At 50.1% G+C, this 16,364-nt stretch overlaps 2 protein-coding genes across 5 annotated transcripts; one reads left to right on the top strand and one right to left on the bottom strand.

Moving 5' to 3' along the window:
- The first annotated feature begins 2,949 nt into the window (after positions 1-2,949).
- Positions 2,950-8,405, top strand: msh6 (mutS homolog 6 (E. coli)). Its single transcript, XM_003964203.3, has 10 exons — positions 2,950-3,352; positions 3,652-3,854; positions 3,935-4,104; positions 4,185-6,750; positions 6,988-7,262; positions 7,337-7,454; positions 7,535-7,624; positions 7,711-7,865; positions 7,931-8,130; positions 8,212-8,405. Exons 1-10 carry the CDS (start codon positions 3,090-3,092, stop codon positions 8,291-8,293), a joined length of 4,122 nt encoding a protein of 1,373 aa, XP_003964252.2. The 5' UTR covers positions 2,950-3,089; the 3' UTR covers positions 8,294-8,405.
- Positions 8,372-15,980, bottom strand: fbxo11a (F-box protein 11a). Of its 4 annotated transcripts, XM_029835000.1 has the most exons (23): positions 15,670-15,980; positions 14,076-14,200; positions 13,917-13,998; positions 13,581-13,725; positions 13,282-13,411; positions 13,123-13,206; positions 12,906-13,038; positions 12,713-12,819; positions 12,515-12,626; positions 12,336-12,442; positions 12,127-12,264; positions 11,812-12,029; positions 11,554-11,734; positions 11,311-11,433; positions 11,148-11,233; positions 10,960-11,036; positions 10,734-10,877; positions 10,549-10,659; positions 10,338-10,445; positions 10,149-10,257; positions 9,956-10,054; positions 9,800-9,880; positions 8,372-9,520 (listed from the first exon to the last, which is right to left on the bottom strand). In XM_029835000.1, exons 1-23 carry the CDS (start codon positions 15,761-15,763, stop codon positions 9,505-9,507), a joined length of 2,610 nt encoding a protein of 869 aa, XP_029690860.1. In that variant the 5' UTR covers positions 15,764-15,980; the 3' UTR covers positions 8,372-9,504. The 4 variants fall into 4 exon arrangements, 3 of the variants coding, with proteins under 3 accessions (XP_029690860.1, XP_011601753.1, XP_029690859.1); XM_011603451.2 differs by having other exon boundaries at positions 8,418-9,880; XM_029834999.1 differs by having other exon boundaries at positions 8,418-9,880; positions 13,581-13,722.
- Positions 15,981-16,364: the final 384 nt, after the last annotated feature.

The following is a 16,364-nucleotide window of genomic DNA, read 5'->3' as shown; positions in this document are numbered from 1 at the left end:
CAGAACATTCTCTTGTGAGCCTGATGCGCACTTCTCATTATGCAAAGAGGAGTCCCACGGAGCTCTGGCTCCAGAAGTGCTGCTTTAACAGCGCTCGGAGAGGCGTAAAGGCACCCAGGAGGTGCAACATTCGAAAACATCACAAATAAACAGGCCGATGTTGGTGGAGAAGGCGCTCTTTGAATTCAGCGGTGCTCACATTTCATCATTTACTCAAATATTATTAAAGAGTCTTGTGTTAAAAAGATGTGTCGCACTCTATTTACATTTTTGCTTTAGCCTTAACGGCGGTGAGCCCTAGTTTAACGCAGGGCTGATGACATGACAGCGAAATTTGTCTTCTTATCTGCCTTCAACAAGGAAATTAATAAGCTTCTTTTCCAGACAGTGAATGGAACGCACAGCCGGTTGGCCCAGTGCACAGCTGAAGATAATCATTATTGAAGGGGAACGGAGAACGATTTCTTCCATCGCAGTTTGACTTTCTCACCGTAGTTTTGGGGGGAAATAGCCCCATTTAATTTGTCACTTTCTCGCCACAACGATCCATTTGTGCCTTCATTTGGGCCCCAAATGGGGTTGCATGAGTTGCATCTGGAAAGGTGGAATCAGACGTAGTGAGTCAAAAAGCACTGGACGTCCCAACGCCTGCAATAAAGGCTCTTCTCTCTTTACGGCGTTTGGAGCGCGTTCATTTTTTCGTCTTAAAAGCTGCTGCGGCGGTGGAAAAGGTCGTGAGGCCCAGAAACACTTGACATTATAAAAGACGAACAGAACGGAGCCCTGCGTGAATTGTTGCAGGAGTTGGTAAAAAGGCACGCTGTGGCCACCACCGAGAGGAAGAGCAACATCTGACGGGACTGAAGAGGCACGGCTGAAGAATTTAATTAGCCAGAAAATTGTCTTAAGCTTGGCATTTATGTTGCATTAAGAAAAAACAGTTTTCTGTTTAATCTCAGCACTAATCCAGCACACGCTGATCTCTCTGAAGCTCCTTTTTGTCTAAAAAAAAACCACATTACATGTTTAATACTGCGTAATTCTTCATCCTCGTTCTGCTTTTTGCGATACCTGGTGTCACACGAGGGCTTGCTAACTTCCTCTCCTTGGAAAATCCTTCGGTGTTTTTGTTTACGTGTTCTTTTAATGTAAAGAAGCTTCCAGCGTCCAAGTCAAAAATATCAAGGTCGAAATGACTGAAATGATTCTCCGCCAGTAATAGAAGGCTTGAGGAGAAGCAGGCGAGTGGGGAGAGGAGGGGAATCAGCGCCTGACTTGTGCTTTATTACTAAAACAACCACATTTGAATATGGGTCTGATTGAGGTCACGACTTCAGATGTTCCCCCTGATTGGATTTCTGCTCGATGTAATTCAAGAAAAGTGATGTCTGTATAAAAATGTAAAAATACACGAGGCATTGATACAGACAAGGTATGAACAGTTAATATTTAGAGCAGCTTATAAAGGGTAAAAAATCCATGATTTGAATCCTTTATAATGGTTTTGTGCTGCATTGTGGGAGGCAGGCGTGTGAGCCAATACTGTTTAACCTCTTTAGTGGCTTTTCAACATCGAACTGGGAAACATAATTTTAAAAAAATTAACACGCTGTTATTTTTACATTTTCTTGCAGGAGCAATTTTTATCCACCACATTATGCAGTTCCGCTGATCAGACCACTAACTTTAATCATTATACGCTCAAAATCCGCACACGCACATTCAGATGGAGACGTTTTGCATGAGAGCTCGGTTCATCTTTCCTCATTAGTCAGAGTTCAGGCAAATGTAGTCTGTCCGGATGAAATCCCCTCTGTCTACAACAGCTATTTAAGATTTCATTATGCAGTCTTAATCAAATGTTCTCTCTCACCCACATACCATATGCAAAAATATCTCAAGTGGGAGGATGTTTGGAGTCTGGATGCCCACTCTGTTCTGGTGGCAACAACACAGATTTGTACAGGTGGGAATAATAAATTGCTGAAACAGACAAAAGAGACAAATGCTGGAATTGTTCAGTTTATAATTTCCGCTGGGACCAGTAAGTCCAATTTGTATGTCTTCAATGCACATTGACATGATAATTTAGTGGTAAATTTGTAAGACTACAAATTAGAGGCACATAGCTTTATTTTGTGTTCAATATAATTTTGGAAAGAAGTTGAGCGACATTAGGTTCCGCCAGACACTTTATGCTCTCAGTATTCCACTGCGCTCTGCTGGTGATATATTACTAGTGCAGATTATGTCGCAATGAGCGACACCATTAAAGCCATTAACCCGTGATACGAATGATAATTACCACCATAATGGCACCATAGTAAAATGCAACATTGACCTGGAAAAATGCACTTTGTGGTGTCTACACAGGTGTTACCTAAATAACAAAAAATGTTGCAGACCAATTATGAGCCACTTATGGGGACGCTTACAGACCACAGAAGTGTCCAGGGGATTCATTAGAATCAGGAGCAGAACAGAGGCCCGGCTCCCGGGCTGGTGCCTGGTGCCAGGGGACGCCCTTTAAAGTTTCTTATCCGTACGCTAAAATAAGTGCTGCACAATCAAAATTTATATTTATCATCACCAGCAATTGTAATGTCTGAAGTAATCGTATATTCAGTTAATCTTAAAGAAGTCAGCCCAGTTAGTATTAGTATTTAGATAACATGACACATGATGGGTTTGTTTAAGCATAGCTTAAGCCCAAAATAACTTTATAGAGTGTGTTGTGCTCTTTAACTATGAGAGGTTTATGTACATGTGACTGCCATATAACGTAAACCGACGCCATAGAACTTAAACCTAAGGAAATGTACATACTACATAATACTGTCCAGCGCCCCTCTACTCAGGAATAAAAATGTGGAGGGACAGGAAAGGGAGGGGCAACGTAAAGCATCACTTCCGGTCCACTCGTCTCTCATTGGACGAAACGCGTCACGATCCTCCACGCTATTTTCCCGCGAACCTCATGGTCTCGCGCCCCGCCTAGCTGTTTGCTAGGAGATGCGAGAACACGGCGACAGTGTTGTTGTGCAAGGATCTCACACGCTCCGCGAAAAAAAGCCCTTTGAGTAGCTCACATGGCGAAGCAAAGCTCCCTCTTTAATTTTTTCACCAAGTCTCCACCGCCGGTATCGAAGCCGAAGCCGAGTCCTTCGCCTGCCGAAGCAGATTTGCCTTCTTCCGTAGCGAATTCCAACTCGTCTCCAAAAGAGCAAGCTAAAGAGACGCAGCAACAGAAGAAAGCAAAGACCGGCGGCCTTGCACAGAAGAACAACCCCAAACCCGTAAAACTCGGATTCAACAAGCTGTTTGGTGACAAGGCTCCAGCGACGAAACAAACGTGAGTAAAAAACGGGGACCGTGTAATTCCTGGAAACAGGTTATTAAAAGATTAACCCACATAACTTAAAAATAGATTCGCTGCCTTCCTGAGTCTGTGATTGAAGGGTGGTTTATGTCAGTGCAAGTCTTTAACTTTGGCGCCTCAGGTAATAACATTAACAGATCTCCGGTAACCTGTGGACTGTGGATCTTTCTAAATATTCCGAACACCTTTTAAAGGAGTTCAGCTATATTTAAGATTCCAGAACACTTTCAGAGCCACTCGGTAACGGCATTGCTTTATCTCTTTCCAAACAGCTCCCAGTGCCCATTTAACGCTGGCGCCCTCGTGTGGGCAAAACTGGAAGGTCACCCGTGGTGGCCGTGCATGGTGGTGCCCCAGCCTCTGAGTGGGCAGCAGATGAGGGGCCGAGGACGAGACCAACGCATACATGTCCATTTCTTCGATGAACCACCTACTAGGGGATGGGTCAGCACCAAATATGTCAGAGAGTACCGAGGTCGTAAGAAATTAGAGCCGCACTTGATGTGAATGGGCTGCAGAAGTTAAATGTGTCGTTTTGTGTTTCCCGCTCTGCAGGGTCTGACAGCAGCGACGCTAAACCAGGAGGCCTTTTCTTTTGTGGGAAACCTGTAATCCAACAGGCAATGAAGCTTGCCGACGAGGTGATGTCCGACAGCCCCGACGAAAGGTTGACGATGCCTCTTTGTGTGGATCCGTCTGATGAAGAGGGTGAAGAAGAAATGGAGGTGAAATAATCACCCAAATTGCTGGTTGTTACACCTATTCTATGACAATGAGCTGTCATGATCTTATGTTTCTCTCCCAGGTTGACAAGTCAACCATCAGTGAGGAAGAGTTCAGTGAGGAAGAGCAGGAACCTGAGAACGAGAAGTCGATGAAAGGCAGTCGCCGTTCGTCCCGTGCTTCGGCAATTAAGGGCAACAAGTCCAAGAGGCGTCGCATAATCGAAGCCTCGGACAGCGATGAGTCCGACGACGAATTCAAACCGGAGCAAGCTGCGTCCAGCAGTGAGGATGAGGAGGAAGGAGCGGCAGTCAGCAGTGAAGAAGAGGGAATGGCCCAGGAGACGGAAGAGGACAGCCCCGTAAAGCCCACGAAGCGCAAGCGACCAGCGGGCAAACCGGCGCCCACGAAAGCCAAGGTCCCTCTAACTCCCTCCAATCCGCCCAAACGAGCTCCGGCGGCGGTTTCGGCGGACACAAAGTCTCGTTTGTCAGCGTTCTCTGCGCCCGAGAGTTTCGAGAGCCAGGCCAGCGGATCGGGCGTGGAGGGAGAAGCCACGGTTTGGGACCACGAGAAGCTGGAGTGGCTGCGGGACGGCAGGAGAAAAGACGGCGGGAGGCGTCGGCAGGGCTGCGAGGACTACGACCCCTCCACCCTGTACGTGCCAGAAGACTTCCTGAACAGGATCACCCCGGGGATGCGCCGCTGGTGGCAGCTGAAGTCCAAGATGTTCGATACCGTCATCTTCTACAAGGTCGGCAAGTTCTACGAGCTCTACCACATGGATGCTGTGATTGGCGTCAATGAGCTGGGGCTGACCTTCATGAAGGGCACGTGGGCACACTCGGGCTTCCCGGAGATCGGCTTCGGCCGTTTCTCCGACGGGCTCGTCCAGAAAGGCTACAAGGTGGCTCGGGTGGAGCAAACGGAGACCCCGGAGATGATGGAGGCGCGCTGCAAGGCCATGGCCAAGCCCACGAAGTTCGACCGCGTGGTCAGGAGGGAGGTGTGCAGGATCATCACCCGCGGCACCCAGACCTTCAGCGTGTTGGACGGCGCTCCCTCCGAGTCCCAGAGCAAGTTCCTGCTCAGCCTGAAGGAGAAGGCGGAGGAGGAAAGCTCCGGGCGAAGCCGCACCTACGGCGTCTGCTTTGTGGACACCTCTGTGGGTTACTTCCACGTAGGCCAGTTTCCGGACGACCGCCACTGCTCGCGCCTGCGCACCCTGATCGCCCACCACTCGCCCGCCGAAGTGCTTTTCGAGAAGGGGAACCCATCAGTGGAAACGCGCAAAATACTGAAGGCTTCTCTGTCCTCTGCTCTCCAGGAGGGACTCAGCGCTGGGACGCAGTTCTGGGACGCTCAGAAGACCCTCAAAACCCTCTCTGAAGAGGATTACTTTAGAGAGGGTGCTGATAAAGGTCAGGCAGGGGGCAACAACAGTCCCCCGCCTCTCCTGAAGCAGATGACCTCTGAGAGCGATGCACTGGGCCTCACGCCCAAAGACGGCTACGACCTGGCGCTGTCGGCACTGGGCGGGTGCATCTTCTACCTGAAGAAGTGTCTGGTGGACCAGGAGCTACTGTCCATGGCCAACTTTGAAGAATATGTGCCAGTGGACGTGGAGATGGAGAAAGCCGCCGGACCGGCCAGTTTCTTCGCCCAGACTCGTCAGAGGATGGTCGTCGATGGCGTGACTCTCGCTAATTTGGAAATCTTTCAGAACGGCTCGGGGGGAAGCGAAGGGACTTTGCTTGAGCGCTTGGACACCTGCTGCACCCTGTTTGGAAAGAGACTGTTGAAGCAGTGGCTCTGCGCTCCCCTGTGCAACCCGTTGTCTATTAAAGACCGGCTGGACGCGGTGGAAGACCTGATGGGCCTTCAGGCCCAGGCCGGTGAGGTTTCAGACTTGCTAAAGAAGCTTCCAGATTTAGAGCGTCTGCTGAGCAAGATCCACGGCATCGGCACCCCTCTGAAGGGCCAGGACCACCCCGACAGCAGGGCGGTTCTCTACGAGGAGGTCACCTACAGCAAGCGCAAGATCGCGGACTTCCTGTCAGCGCTGGAGGGCTTCAAAACGATGCAGGAGATCATCTCTGTTCTGGCTTCTGTCTCGGGGGACTGCCAGTCCACACTGCTCCGGCAGGTCGTCAGTCTGAAAGGCGAAGGAGGCGGGCTCTTTCCGGACCTTTCCGCCGAACTCAGACGCTGGGAAACGGCCTTCGACCACCAGAAAGCACGCACCACGGGCGTCATCACCCCGAAAGCTGGCTTCGATCCCGAGTACGATCAGGCCCTGGCTGGTATCAAGACCTGCGAAGGAGAGCTCAACGATTACTTGGACAGGCAGAAGAAAAGGCTTGGTTGTAAGAACATGGCCTACTGGGGGACGGGGCGGAACCGCTACCAAATGGAGGTGCCCGACAGCGTCTCGGACAGGAACATTCCCCGGGAGTACGAGGTGAAGTCCACCAAGAAGGGCTGGAAGCGTTACGTAACCAGGGAGACGGAGCGGCTGTTCTCTGAGCTGCAGGGGTTCGAGGAGAAGAGAGACTCCGCGCTGAAAGACTGCATGAGGAGGCTGTTCTACAACTTTGACCAGAACTACAAGGACTGGAAGACTGCTGTGGAGTGCATGGCAGTGCTGGGTAACTACAAACCCCACGCGCTCACTCATCTTCATACACGAGAGCAGCAGGTTCTTAGAAGCGTAAAATCCTCTGGTACCTCTGAAAGTGTGAAGGCTGCAGCTGTCTGACCTAAATTCCTTCCTGTAGGTTTTACTGATAAGCCAACACCGCGAGTTCTGCACTGAAAAGCTGCACCAGTCTGTTCGGAATCCGCAACTTGCTAGTTTCACAAGGTAATAATTCGTGTTTTCCCAGACGTGTTGCTGGCGTTCTCACGCTACAGCCAGGGCGGAGACGGTCCGATGGCCAGACCAGAGGCGGTGCTGCCCGACAGTGACCGGGCACCCTTCTTGGAGCTGGCCGGGTCCCGCCATCCCTGCGTCACCAAGACGTTTTTCGGCGACGACTTCATCCCTAATGACATCTTCATTGGCTGCCTGGACAGCAGGGAAGAGGAGGGGGACGGCGACGCCACCTGCGTCCTCGTCACAGGACCGAACATGGGCGGGAAGTCCACTCTGATGAGACAGGTGAATAAAACAAATCTCCAGATTTTATGAACAAACTCAGAAGTCCCACTGAGGCGCTGCCGTTGTGTCCTCAGTGCGGACTGGTGGTCATCCTGGCCCAGCTGGGCTGTTTTGTTCCCGCTGAGAGGCTGCGCTTCACGCCGGTCGACAGGGTCTTCACCCGCCTGGGCGCCTCCGATCGCATCATGTCCGGTATCCGCTCACGCTTTGCGGCGCGTCCAAGGATCCCTGTGGGTGTTTCAACCCGTGATGTGTGTTGTGCGTGTTTCTAGGGGAGAGTACTTTCTTTGTGGAGCTCAGCGAGACTGCTAGCATCCTGCACCACGCCACCAAGCACTCCCTTGTGCTCTTGGACGAATTGGGTGAGTTTGTTGGCGTTTCCGTGACGAGGGGAGAGCAGAGGCAGTGGAGTCTGCTCACGTTTCGCCTCCTGTGGCGCGTTTCGCAGGAAGGGGCACGGCCACTTATGACGGCACCGCCATCGCCAGCGCCGTGGTGAACGAGCTCGCCGAGAGGATCCGCTGCCGCACCCTCTTCTCCACGCACTACCACTCCCTGGTGGAGGACTACGCCAAAAACCCCGCCGTGAGGTTGGGCCACATGGTGAGTACGGCGACGCGGGCCGGAACGCTCGGAGATCGTTATGGTGACCGTTGCCTCGCCCTCAGGCTTGTATGGTGGAGAATGAATGCGAGGATCCGAGTCAGGAGACGATAACGTTCCTCTACAAATTCGTGTCCGGCGCCTGTCCAAAGAGCTACGGCTTCAACGCCGCCCGACTGGCCAACCTGCCGGAAGAGGTCATTCAGTGCGGCCACGACAAGGCCAGGGAGTTTGAGCGGAGCACCGGCAGCCTCCGACTGTTCAGGTATGCGCCGCTGCAGCTCTGCTCATTCCAAACGTGTCTGGATTCGACGCTAATCGCTGCACAATCTTCCCCCTCTGGCAGGAAGATTTGCCAGTTTGTCGAAGACAAGACGCTGGACAACGCCTACTTCGCCTCCCTCATCCAGATGCTTCACAACCTGTAGTTTGCAAACGGGCTTCGTTTCCTCCGCTTCATTTTTGTGGCACGTTAGAAAGAAGAAGGAAAAAAAACACACTACTGCGATGATCTAATAAAGTTTATTTTTTAAAAAAGGACAATGTTTCATCTAGGAAATTAAACCCCTTTAATTCACGCTAGCGCCTACATAACGGTTATTGAATACTTCACAATATATTAAGTCTAGATGTTATGATACATGCATACATTTCTGTCTGTATGAGAACCCACAATCACCAGTACATATGAAGGGGGGGGGGTAATGAAACCATATAGTGCTGTAGATAGATACTTGTCCCAGCTTCAGTAGAGTAAAAGCTTTATAGATTCTCCAACAAGATTGAGAACCCAAAAAAACCCACTAAATTTGCTTTCACAAGACTTTAAAGTGGAAAATGATTGTAGCAGAAAAGAAAGCACGAGGGTTATTACACGTGTTATTACCCACCATTTCAATCTCTTTGGACATTTCCCCAAAATGCTGTACGTGCGTTCCTTTTAACAAAAAGATCCCATTCTGGACAGATCCAGAGACGGTCCCGAGTCCTCGCAGGACCAAAAAAAACCCAAATGCATAGATTAAACCTGCTCCCAGCGGAGATGGGACGACTGCTACTGCGAACAAAAGAGGCTACGGGAGACTCGTGAAAGCACATTTGGGGGGGTTTTCTGCACCGCGTCAACGTTGCTGGAGAAAATGTTTAGTGTTTTCCTCTTTTTCTCTGATCTCTTTCACAGAAAGAAGTTAGATACTGCGACACGTATAATTACAGCAATTCTAGGATATAACAACCAAAATTTTAAACACATTTAATAAAATAAAGACATTCAAGTACAGTAAGATTTTTGCATGAAAATACAAAACTACACAAAAAAGCATTAAAATCAAATCTTGAACAGTTTTGAGGGGGGGGGGGGGGGCAAAAGCTGAAGTGCTAGGTACTTTTCCCGTACTGGTACGAGCAGGTTGGTTGCCCAGTGATGGAAGCATTGAATCGAGGGCCGGACCCCCCTCGTGAGGGAAGCTGCACCCTTTCTGAACGGGTCTGCCCGCGGTTGGTCTGTACAGGAGCACAGCCTCGTCCTCGCCGGCCGTTTGTCCGCCTGGTGCCGCTTTCGCTCACTCCTCCGAACTGACATACCCACAAACCCTGAGTCAGCTGCTTCTCCGTCCCATCGGTGTCATCTTCTTGTTACTCAATTTTTTTTTTTTCTTTAAAAAAAAAAATAAAAATAAGGAAATTTCTGGGCATTCATAGTCACGCTTTCGTTTTTATCTCTTTTTTTTTTTAGCATATTCACATCTTTTATTTAAAAGTTACTGTATCTGCTGTCAAAAAAAAAAAAAAAATATAACTACTGCAGTTTCCTCCACCACTGCACAATGTAAAATAGTCTGGTGTCCGTTGCCGCTGACGCACTGGAGGACCTGGCGTGTCCAGCTCAGTTGTGCTGCAGTGTGTTAGACTCTATAGGAGGAGCTGAGTCATACAGTGTGTCTGTGTCGTGGGTCGGCTCCCCGGCTAACGTGCAAGGGTTCGATAGCGTCCCTGCACCACAGTCACAGAAGAATCTGCGGGTCAGATTTAAGAATGAAATCATACGTGCACACGGCTGCATCCTGGGTTTCGGGCGATATCGGACTGACCTGTCGTGTCGGATGAACTCCACGTCGTGTCCTTGGTGACACTTCTTGATGCAGTTCACACAGATGGCGTTGCGGTCTGTCGTGTTACAGGTGTGACACCTGTAGGCGCCCACATTTTCATTTGTTTACACCACATAAGAGACCACCGGCTGCAAATATCGAGCTTTGCTGCGAGTATGACTGCAGAAATTACCTGTAAAAATCATGCATTGGGTAGCTGGTGTAGCTTGAAATCTTGTACAGGCACTGACCTCTGCTCACAGCCTTTTCAATGGCATCTTGATTGTTCATTATTCTGTTATCTGGAGCAAAGAGGGCAGAGAGGGGCCGGTCACGTCTCAAAATACGCCACTCCGAAGAACAATCCCGTCATCCTGTGTACCTTTCATTGTAACATTGACGCCAGATGCCAGAAATAACCCCCCGAAGCGGTTGTTGAAGATCTGGTTGCCCTCGAGCGTCGCTGTGGCGTGGTTGGTGATCTCAATACCTTGGAAGAAGACAACAACGGCGTCACCAAAGCTCCTAATACGACGACAATAACGGTAACGATAGTCGCCATTATCAACCTGAACTGCGCAGGCGTGACTCACCTGCGGCGAAGCCGTCGAATATTCTGTTTTTCCGCAGTACCGGGTGGCTGTTGGTGCTTATTAGCACGCCTGCCTGGGCGTTTCTGAAGATGTCGTTTTCCTCTAACAAACCTAAAAACAGGAATGGTGTTGAGCTCCAAAGTCTTGAGGCACAGGGACGGACGCACGCCGCCCGAGCCGCCTACCTCTCCCTCCGTTGAATATACAGATGCCGCCGTCTCTGCCGTCGTGGATCTTGTTCCTGCGCAGGGTGGGGTTGCTGTCCGTCTTGATCCACACTCCCGCCATGGCGTTGTCGAAGATTTCATTGTCCTCGATAAAACCCAAGCCTGAAACACACGCAGGGTTCGTTATGGAAGAGGCGTGAAGACGTGGACAGATGGGAGAAAGCAGGACTTGTCCTCCTCTCACCAGAGTTGTAGACCAATATTCCTCCGTTCTGGCCTCCCCAGATCTTGTTGCGCCTGATCTTGGGATTGCTGCCAGTTCTGTCGGTAAAAAACATCCGACGTTCATCACACCAGTGACGGACGAGTCGCCACCAAGTCACTCCACACACTCGCGTCTCATTTATCTACTGCGTCAGACGTTCTACAGACCTAATTTGAACTCCAGAGTACATGTGATTGTAGATGTCGTTATCTTCCAGCACACCGTGGCCGTTGTCATAGAAGTAGACCCCGACCTGTGAAGACACACACACACACACGGGTTAGATTTGGGGTTTTGCCTCTTATTTTCTCGTCCCGCCTGAACCCTCACCTGCTTCCCGCTGTGTATCCTGTTCCTCCTCAGGACTGGCGTGCTACCCGTCGTCACCCACACTCCCGCCAGGGTGTTGCTGTACACCTCGTTCTCCTCTATGACGCCTTGTCCCTTTTCGTGCTGTGGAACACAAAGCCACTGCGCGTCACTGCTGTGTTTCCGTCTGTCGGAGGTCATGTGACGACGCCATCGGGACTTAAGGCTTCGCTATAGAAAGAAAGACTCTTTCGCCGGACTGACCACATATATTCCACCGTGTTGGCCATCGTGGATCTTGTTGTGTCTGACTATGGGACAGCTGTTTGTCCTGATCTGGATCCCTGCCAGGGCGTTGCCATAGATGTCGTTCCCTTCGATGAGACCTCTACCGTCGCCGAAAATATAAACGCCACCCTGGTTGCCGTTGAAAATGGCGTTGCCCCTACAAGTCAAGAGAAGACATTTTAAGTGGCAGGAGTGTCCCGGCTGTTGCTCTACGTTTGGCCGGCCCACACTGACCTTATTGTAGGATCGCTGTTTGACGTGATCCACACCCCAGCAAAGTTATTGGCAAAGATCTTGTTTTCAATGAACTGACCACGCCCCTTTTCGTGCACGTAGATGCCACCGGTCTGACCGTGATGGATCTCACAGCGGACCACAGTGGGATTGGCGTACGCCTTCACCTCAAAGCCGGCGATCCGGTTCCTGTGGATGTTACAGCTCTCGAAGTAGCCCTGGCGACGGAGAGGACGACGCCATTTCCAGCCCGCATCCACAAACCGTTCATAAGAACACAAATGTACGACGCCCCAGTGTTGCGTGGCAGCCTACCATGCCGTGGTCAAAGGTGAACACGCCCACATCTCTGCCGTGGTGGATGTGGTTCCGTCTGATGATCGGGTTGCCGTGGTTTTTCACCCAGATGCCAGCCAGAGCGTTGTTCGAGATCTCGTTGTCTTCGTAAATCCCCTGAATGACAAAAACGGTTTCATTTCCTGATGTGATCCATGATTCCGACCCAGCACCGTTGTGGACAGTACCTGTGCGTGGTCGGTGATGTAGAGACCGACATTCTCACAGTCGCTGATATTGCAGTTCTTAATGGTGGGACACGCCCCCTGACCGCTGACGCAGACGGCCGAACCCACTGGAGTCGAGATCCGTGATTAGAACAACATCCAAAATATGAGTCTGTGTGAAAGGATGATGGCGGATGAACCTGTGCAGGTGCTGCGGATGATGCAGTGGTCGATGATGGGGCTGCAGTTGACCGTGATCTCCAGGCAGTGGTGCGCGTTGTGGTGCTGGGCAGATTTATCGTCAGGGTTGAACTGCAGGGGAGCGCCGCACACATTTAGGAGGGTTTCTCACGCTGCGTCTTTGTCACGCCACAAAAAAAAGAAGAAGCTCGTCTCACCCTAATCGTCATGAAACCAACGTAGGCGTCTTCTGAGCCCTCCATGAATACGAATGTAGAATCTCTGGTGTTCTCGATGATGACTTTTTCTGCCACTTTTCCAGGAGCTACGAAATAATCAGAAAGCCTTCATCAGGGAGCGGACCAGATTAGCGCACATGGCAGGAAATCGAATCAGGACTCAGACGCTGACCAGCTCCGATCATTGTGATGGGCGACTCGATGTAGATCCACTCATCTGTGTAGATTCCAGAGTGGACGAAGATCAGGCCGTCAAAGTGCGGCTCCTGACCACCTCCCAGCGCGTCCTCGATGGTGTCGTAATACTGGAGAAAATATCACCAGAGCACCGTGAGGGGAGTTTTAACGGGAAAAGGGGGAGAAAAACAGCTTGCAAAGCCATGACGTACAAACATGTTATCTCTCCCTTTGTATCTGGCAGGATTACTGTAGAAGTGTTCCGCAAAGCCTGGCTTAACATGGGCGCCTTTATACTGCAAATGACAAACAGATACTGTGAGCACAACACACAACTTTCGTGACAATAACGAACACACAAGGCTCCGTACCAGCTGCTGAAAGCTTTCCTTCCATGGGTTTGGCTGCTCATACTCCTCTGGATTGATCTGGTAGAACTTGCCCGCCTCGGGGTGCATCATGGGCCGCGTGTATTCGAAGACGTCCATGTAAAGCCTCTTCCTGATGTGGTAGAAAAGACAAATGAACTTTTCGGGGGACGTAATATTGGTGCGCCTTCATTATTGCGTCGTTACATCGTAATAAGAACAGTCGTTGTGAGGATCAAATATTTTGAGAGATTTAAAAAAAAAACTAAGCACGACTGGGCACCAGTCAGCCGCGGCCGTACCAGAGGATGGGGTCATTCGCTAGCTCGCTAAAGCGCTTGCACACGCACGCCGCGCGGCACAGGTCCTGCTCCAGCAGGTATGAGAAGACCTTCAGCACCACTTCGTCTGGAAGCTTCTCCTGCAAATATTGCTCTGCTGGAGCTGCTGAATTTGCACCAGAAAGACAAAAAAAGAAAAGAAAAAAGGAAGCAACAGTAAGATCGCATGAAGGATTTAAGGCATTTCTTAAATTGTGGGATAAAACATTTCTGCCGCTTCAAGCCAACTAAAACACCAACCCACACGTCACCCGCTCGCATTTCATGTCGAAAACTTTCAGCCACGTCTCAAATTACCTGGTAAGTCTTGGCATTTCCCTGTCACTCTGGGGCGCTTGGGTCGGTGTCCAAAATTTTCTGTGGTTGAAGTTGAAGCCCCCTATAATAAGGGGAAGACACGTCTCAACCCAAATAGCTTTGGTAGAAAAAGGAGCTAATTTGAAGGTTCAAGCCTACCTCCATGCTTGTCTTTGTTGGGCACACTGTTCTCTTGGGTAGAGACTTTCTTCTAAGTTGGTAGGGACTATTCTGAGCTCCTGGACCGGATTCTTCTGCAACCATATCTGCAGGAACGTCCTCATCTGCAAAGGGAATAGAACAACAGGGTAGTTATTTCATATGCTATGAACTCTATTCCTCATTTCATGGCATACAAATCAGCAGAAATATCTATGCAACAGAAGGCAGCGATGTAATTATTTCACCATCACTCATTTAATTTAAATCAACGTTATCATCAAGTGGACCAATGAATGATTTAAATCTCCAAAGTTTGTGGTAATTGTGGTAAATGGTTTGGGCTTTAAACACAAACGCAACTCACGGCGAAACAAGAAAACATTTGTGACCTGGGCTAAAGCAGAGGAGCGTGCACGAGCCCCTTCACCATGGTGCACAGCTACATCTGATGGAAGATGCAAACTCTCGGCCTGTTGCTCTGGTTGCAGGAAGGTTCTCCTGGGCTACTCCAACAGTAACCACTACAAACTGTGTGACAACCTTGCATGGACCACAGAACTACCCTATGTTCATGGAGTCATTTATGATCTTAACGTTGCCCAAAAATGACATCTGATTAATCAGGCCAACTGGAGATGGACTGATTACATCGTTACCAAACAAGCCCCCATTAACGGACAATTTCAGGGTATTATTCTGCCAATTTTCCGGCTCCAACTATCCGTCGTCGCCTCCGTGACATCCAAACCAGTCACCGTAAGAGTCTCCCCCAGAACACTTAATCAGATTCAGAAACCAAACGGGATTATTGCTGCCCAGACCGACTGGGTGCCTGACAGGCTAGCAGCCGAGGCAGCCACGGTTTCAGAGCCTCCCGGGCTGATGTTTACTTTGCCCGGGTTCGCTTTCAGATGCGTCTGCATTGTAGGTAAAACAAAGCATAATGGGACTGGTCGTGTTTGGCAGATTGTGAAATTGTCCCGTAAAAAATAAATAAAAAATACATTGTGCCAATGCATTACGGATTTAACTTTGCAACGGCGGTAAAATAAAGACCATTTTAGAACAAAAAAAGAACAAGAACGCTCATAACACGCAGATAAGGCTAATAATAACAGCTAGCGCATGCTAGCTTCAGTTAGCATGCTATGACAACTGGCAAAACCAATTTGACTATCCCTCCCTGCGTACATGCGAATTAACCATGGCTGACCGCGACGTCCCTTTTTTGATAATAACGCAACCGCGGTTGTCAAAGAAATAAAATCCAGCGGATGTGCGGGGCGATAAGAGCACAACGCGGCCGTCTCGGGGCAAAAAAAATCACCCAAAACAAAGCGCGGCCTGTAAGCTAGCGCATACCCTAAAGCCTCGGTGTTTCCTGAGTGGCCCGCGACGCTTAAACCCCCCCCCACCCCCCCCTGCCCTCAACGCAGTTGGACCGAAACAATTAACGCCCCACTCGCGCGAACTCCGCATGCACGTCGGCTTTAAAATGGCCACGACGCGCACCAAGCGAAGCTAAGCCGTCACCGCCAACGGCGCCTTCCCGGCCGATAAGCGCCGCTAGCGGCGGTCCGCCCGAGCTCACCTCTTTCCTGGTGGTTCCTCTCCGGCTGCACCGGGCGCGGCCTCGACACTCGCCTGGGTCTTCTGCTAACGTTGCTTGCTCTGACGGAGTTCATTTGGGGTGTTGGATATCTGGAGGAAACGTCGAAGCCTTCACAGCAGAAGAGGCGGCTCGTCTATGTGTTTTTCTCCAGGATTGCGCGATCTGCCATGTTTAGCCTTTGCTAATGGAAACGCACTGCTTTCTGTTGCCGTTCCTCCGCACTGCTGTTACGTCTTGCCCCGTCCGACCGAAGCAGGAGGAGCCATAACAGGCAGACACGCTCCGTCAGGCCTCGGTCACATCACATGGGAGGACCTCTCAGCGTGCACGGCGGCGCATTCAACGGCGTGAGACTGCTGCACGACCAGCCCTCCACTGCTGCTCTATTACCAGGTTATAAATGATGTTCATTCGAGCTGCAAATTTCTGATGGGTTGTGTTTTTTCCCCCCATCATTAAATCAAATAATACTTCTGGTATTCATAAAGCGATCTGTTATATCTCCCAGTAGTTATTGGTACCGGATTTGTTCGAAATATGGTAAAAATGCAGCTTAACTTGTGTCAGAAGTTTGCACAAAGATTAAGGAGGATTTATTCATCTCTGTGGCTTCTTAACTCAAACTGGGTCCCACTTTGTGAAAGTGTGTTATGTTGAAACCTTTAAATGGTTCA

This window comes from Takifugu rubripes, chromosome 4, assembly GCF_901000725.2.
Source record: "Takifugu rubripes chromosome 4, fTakRub1.2, whole genome shotgun sequence".
In the NCBI taxonomy this organism is placed as follows: Eukaryota; Metazoa; Chordata; class Actinopteri; order Tetraodontiformes; family Tetraodontidae; genus Takifugu; species Takifugu rubripes.
The sequence above is the reverse complement of the archived record's forward strand: the minus strand, read 5'-3'. Positions and strand labels throughout refer to the sequence as shown.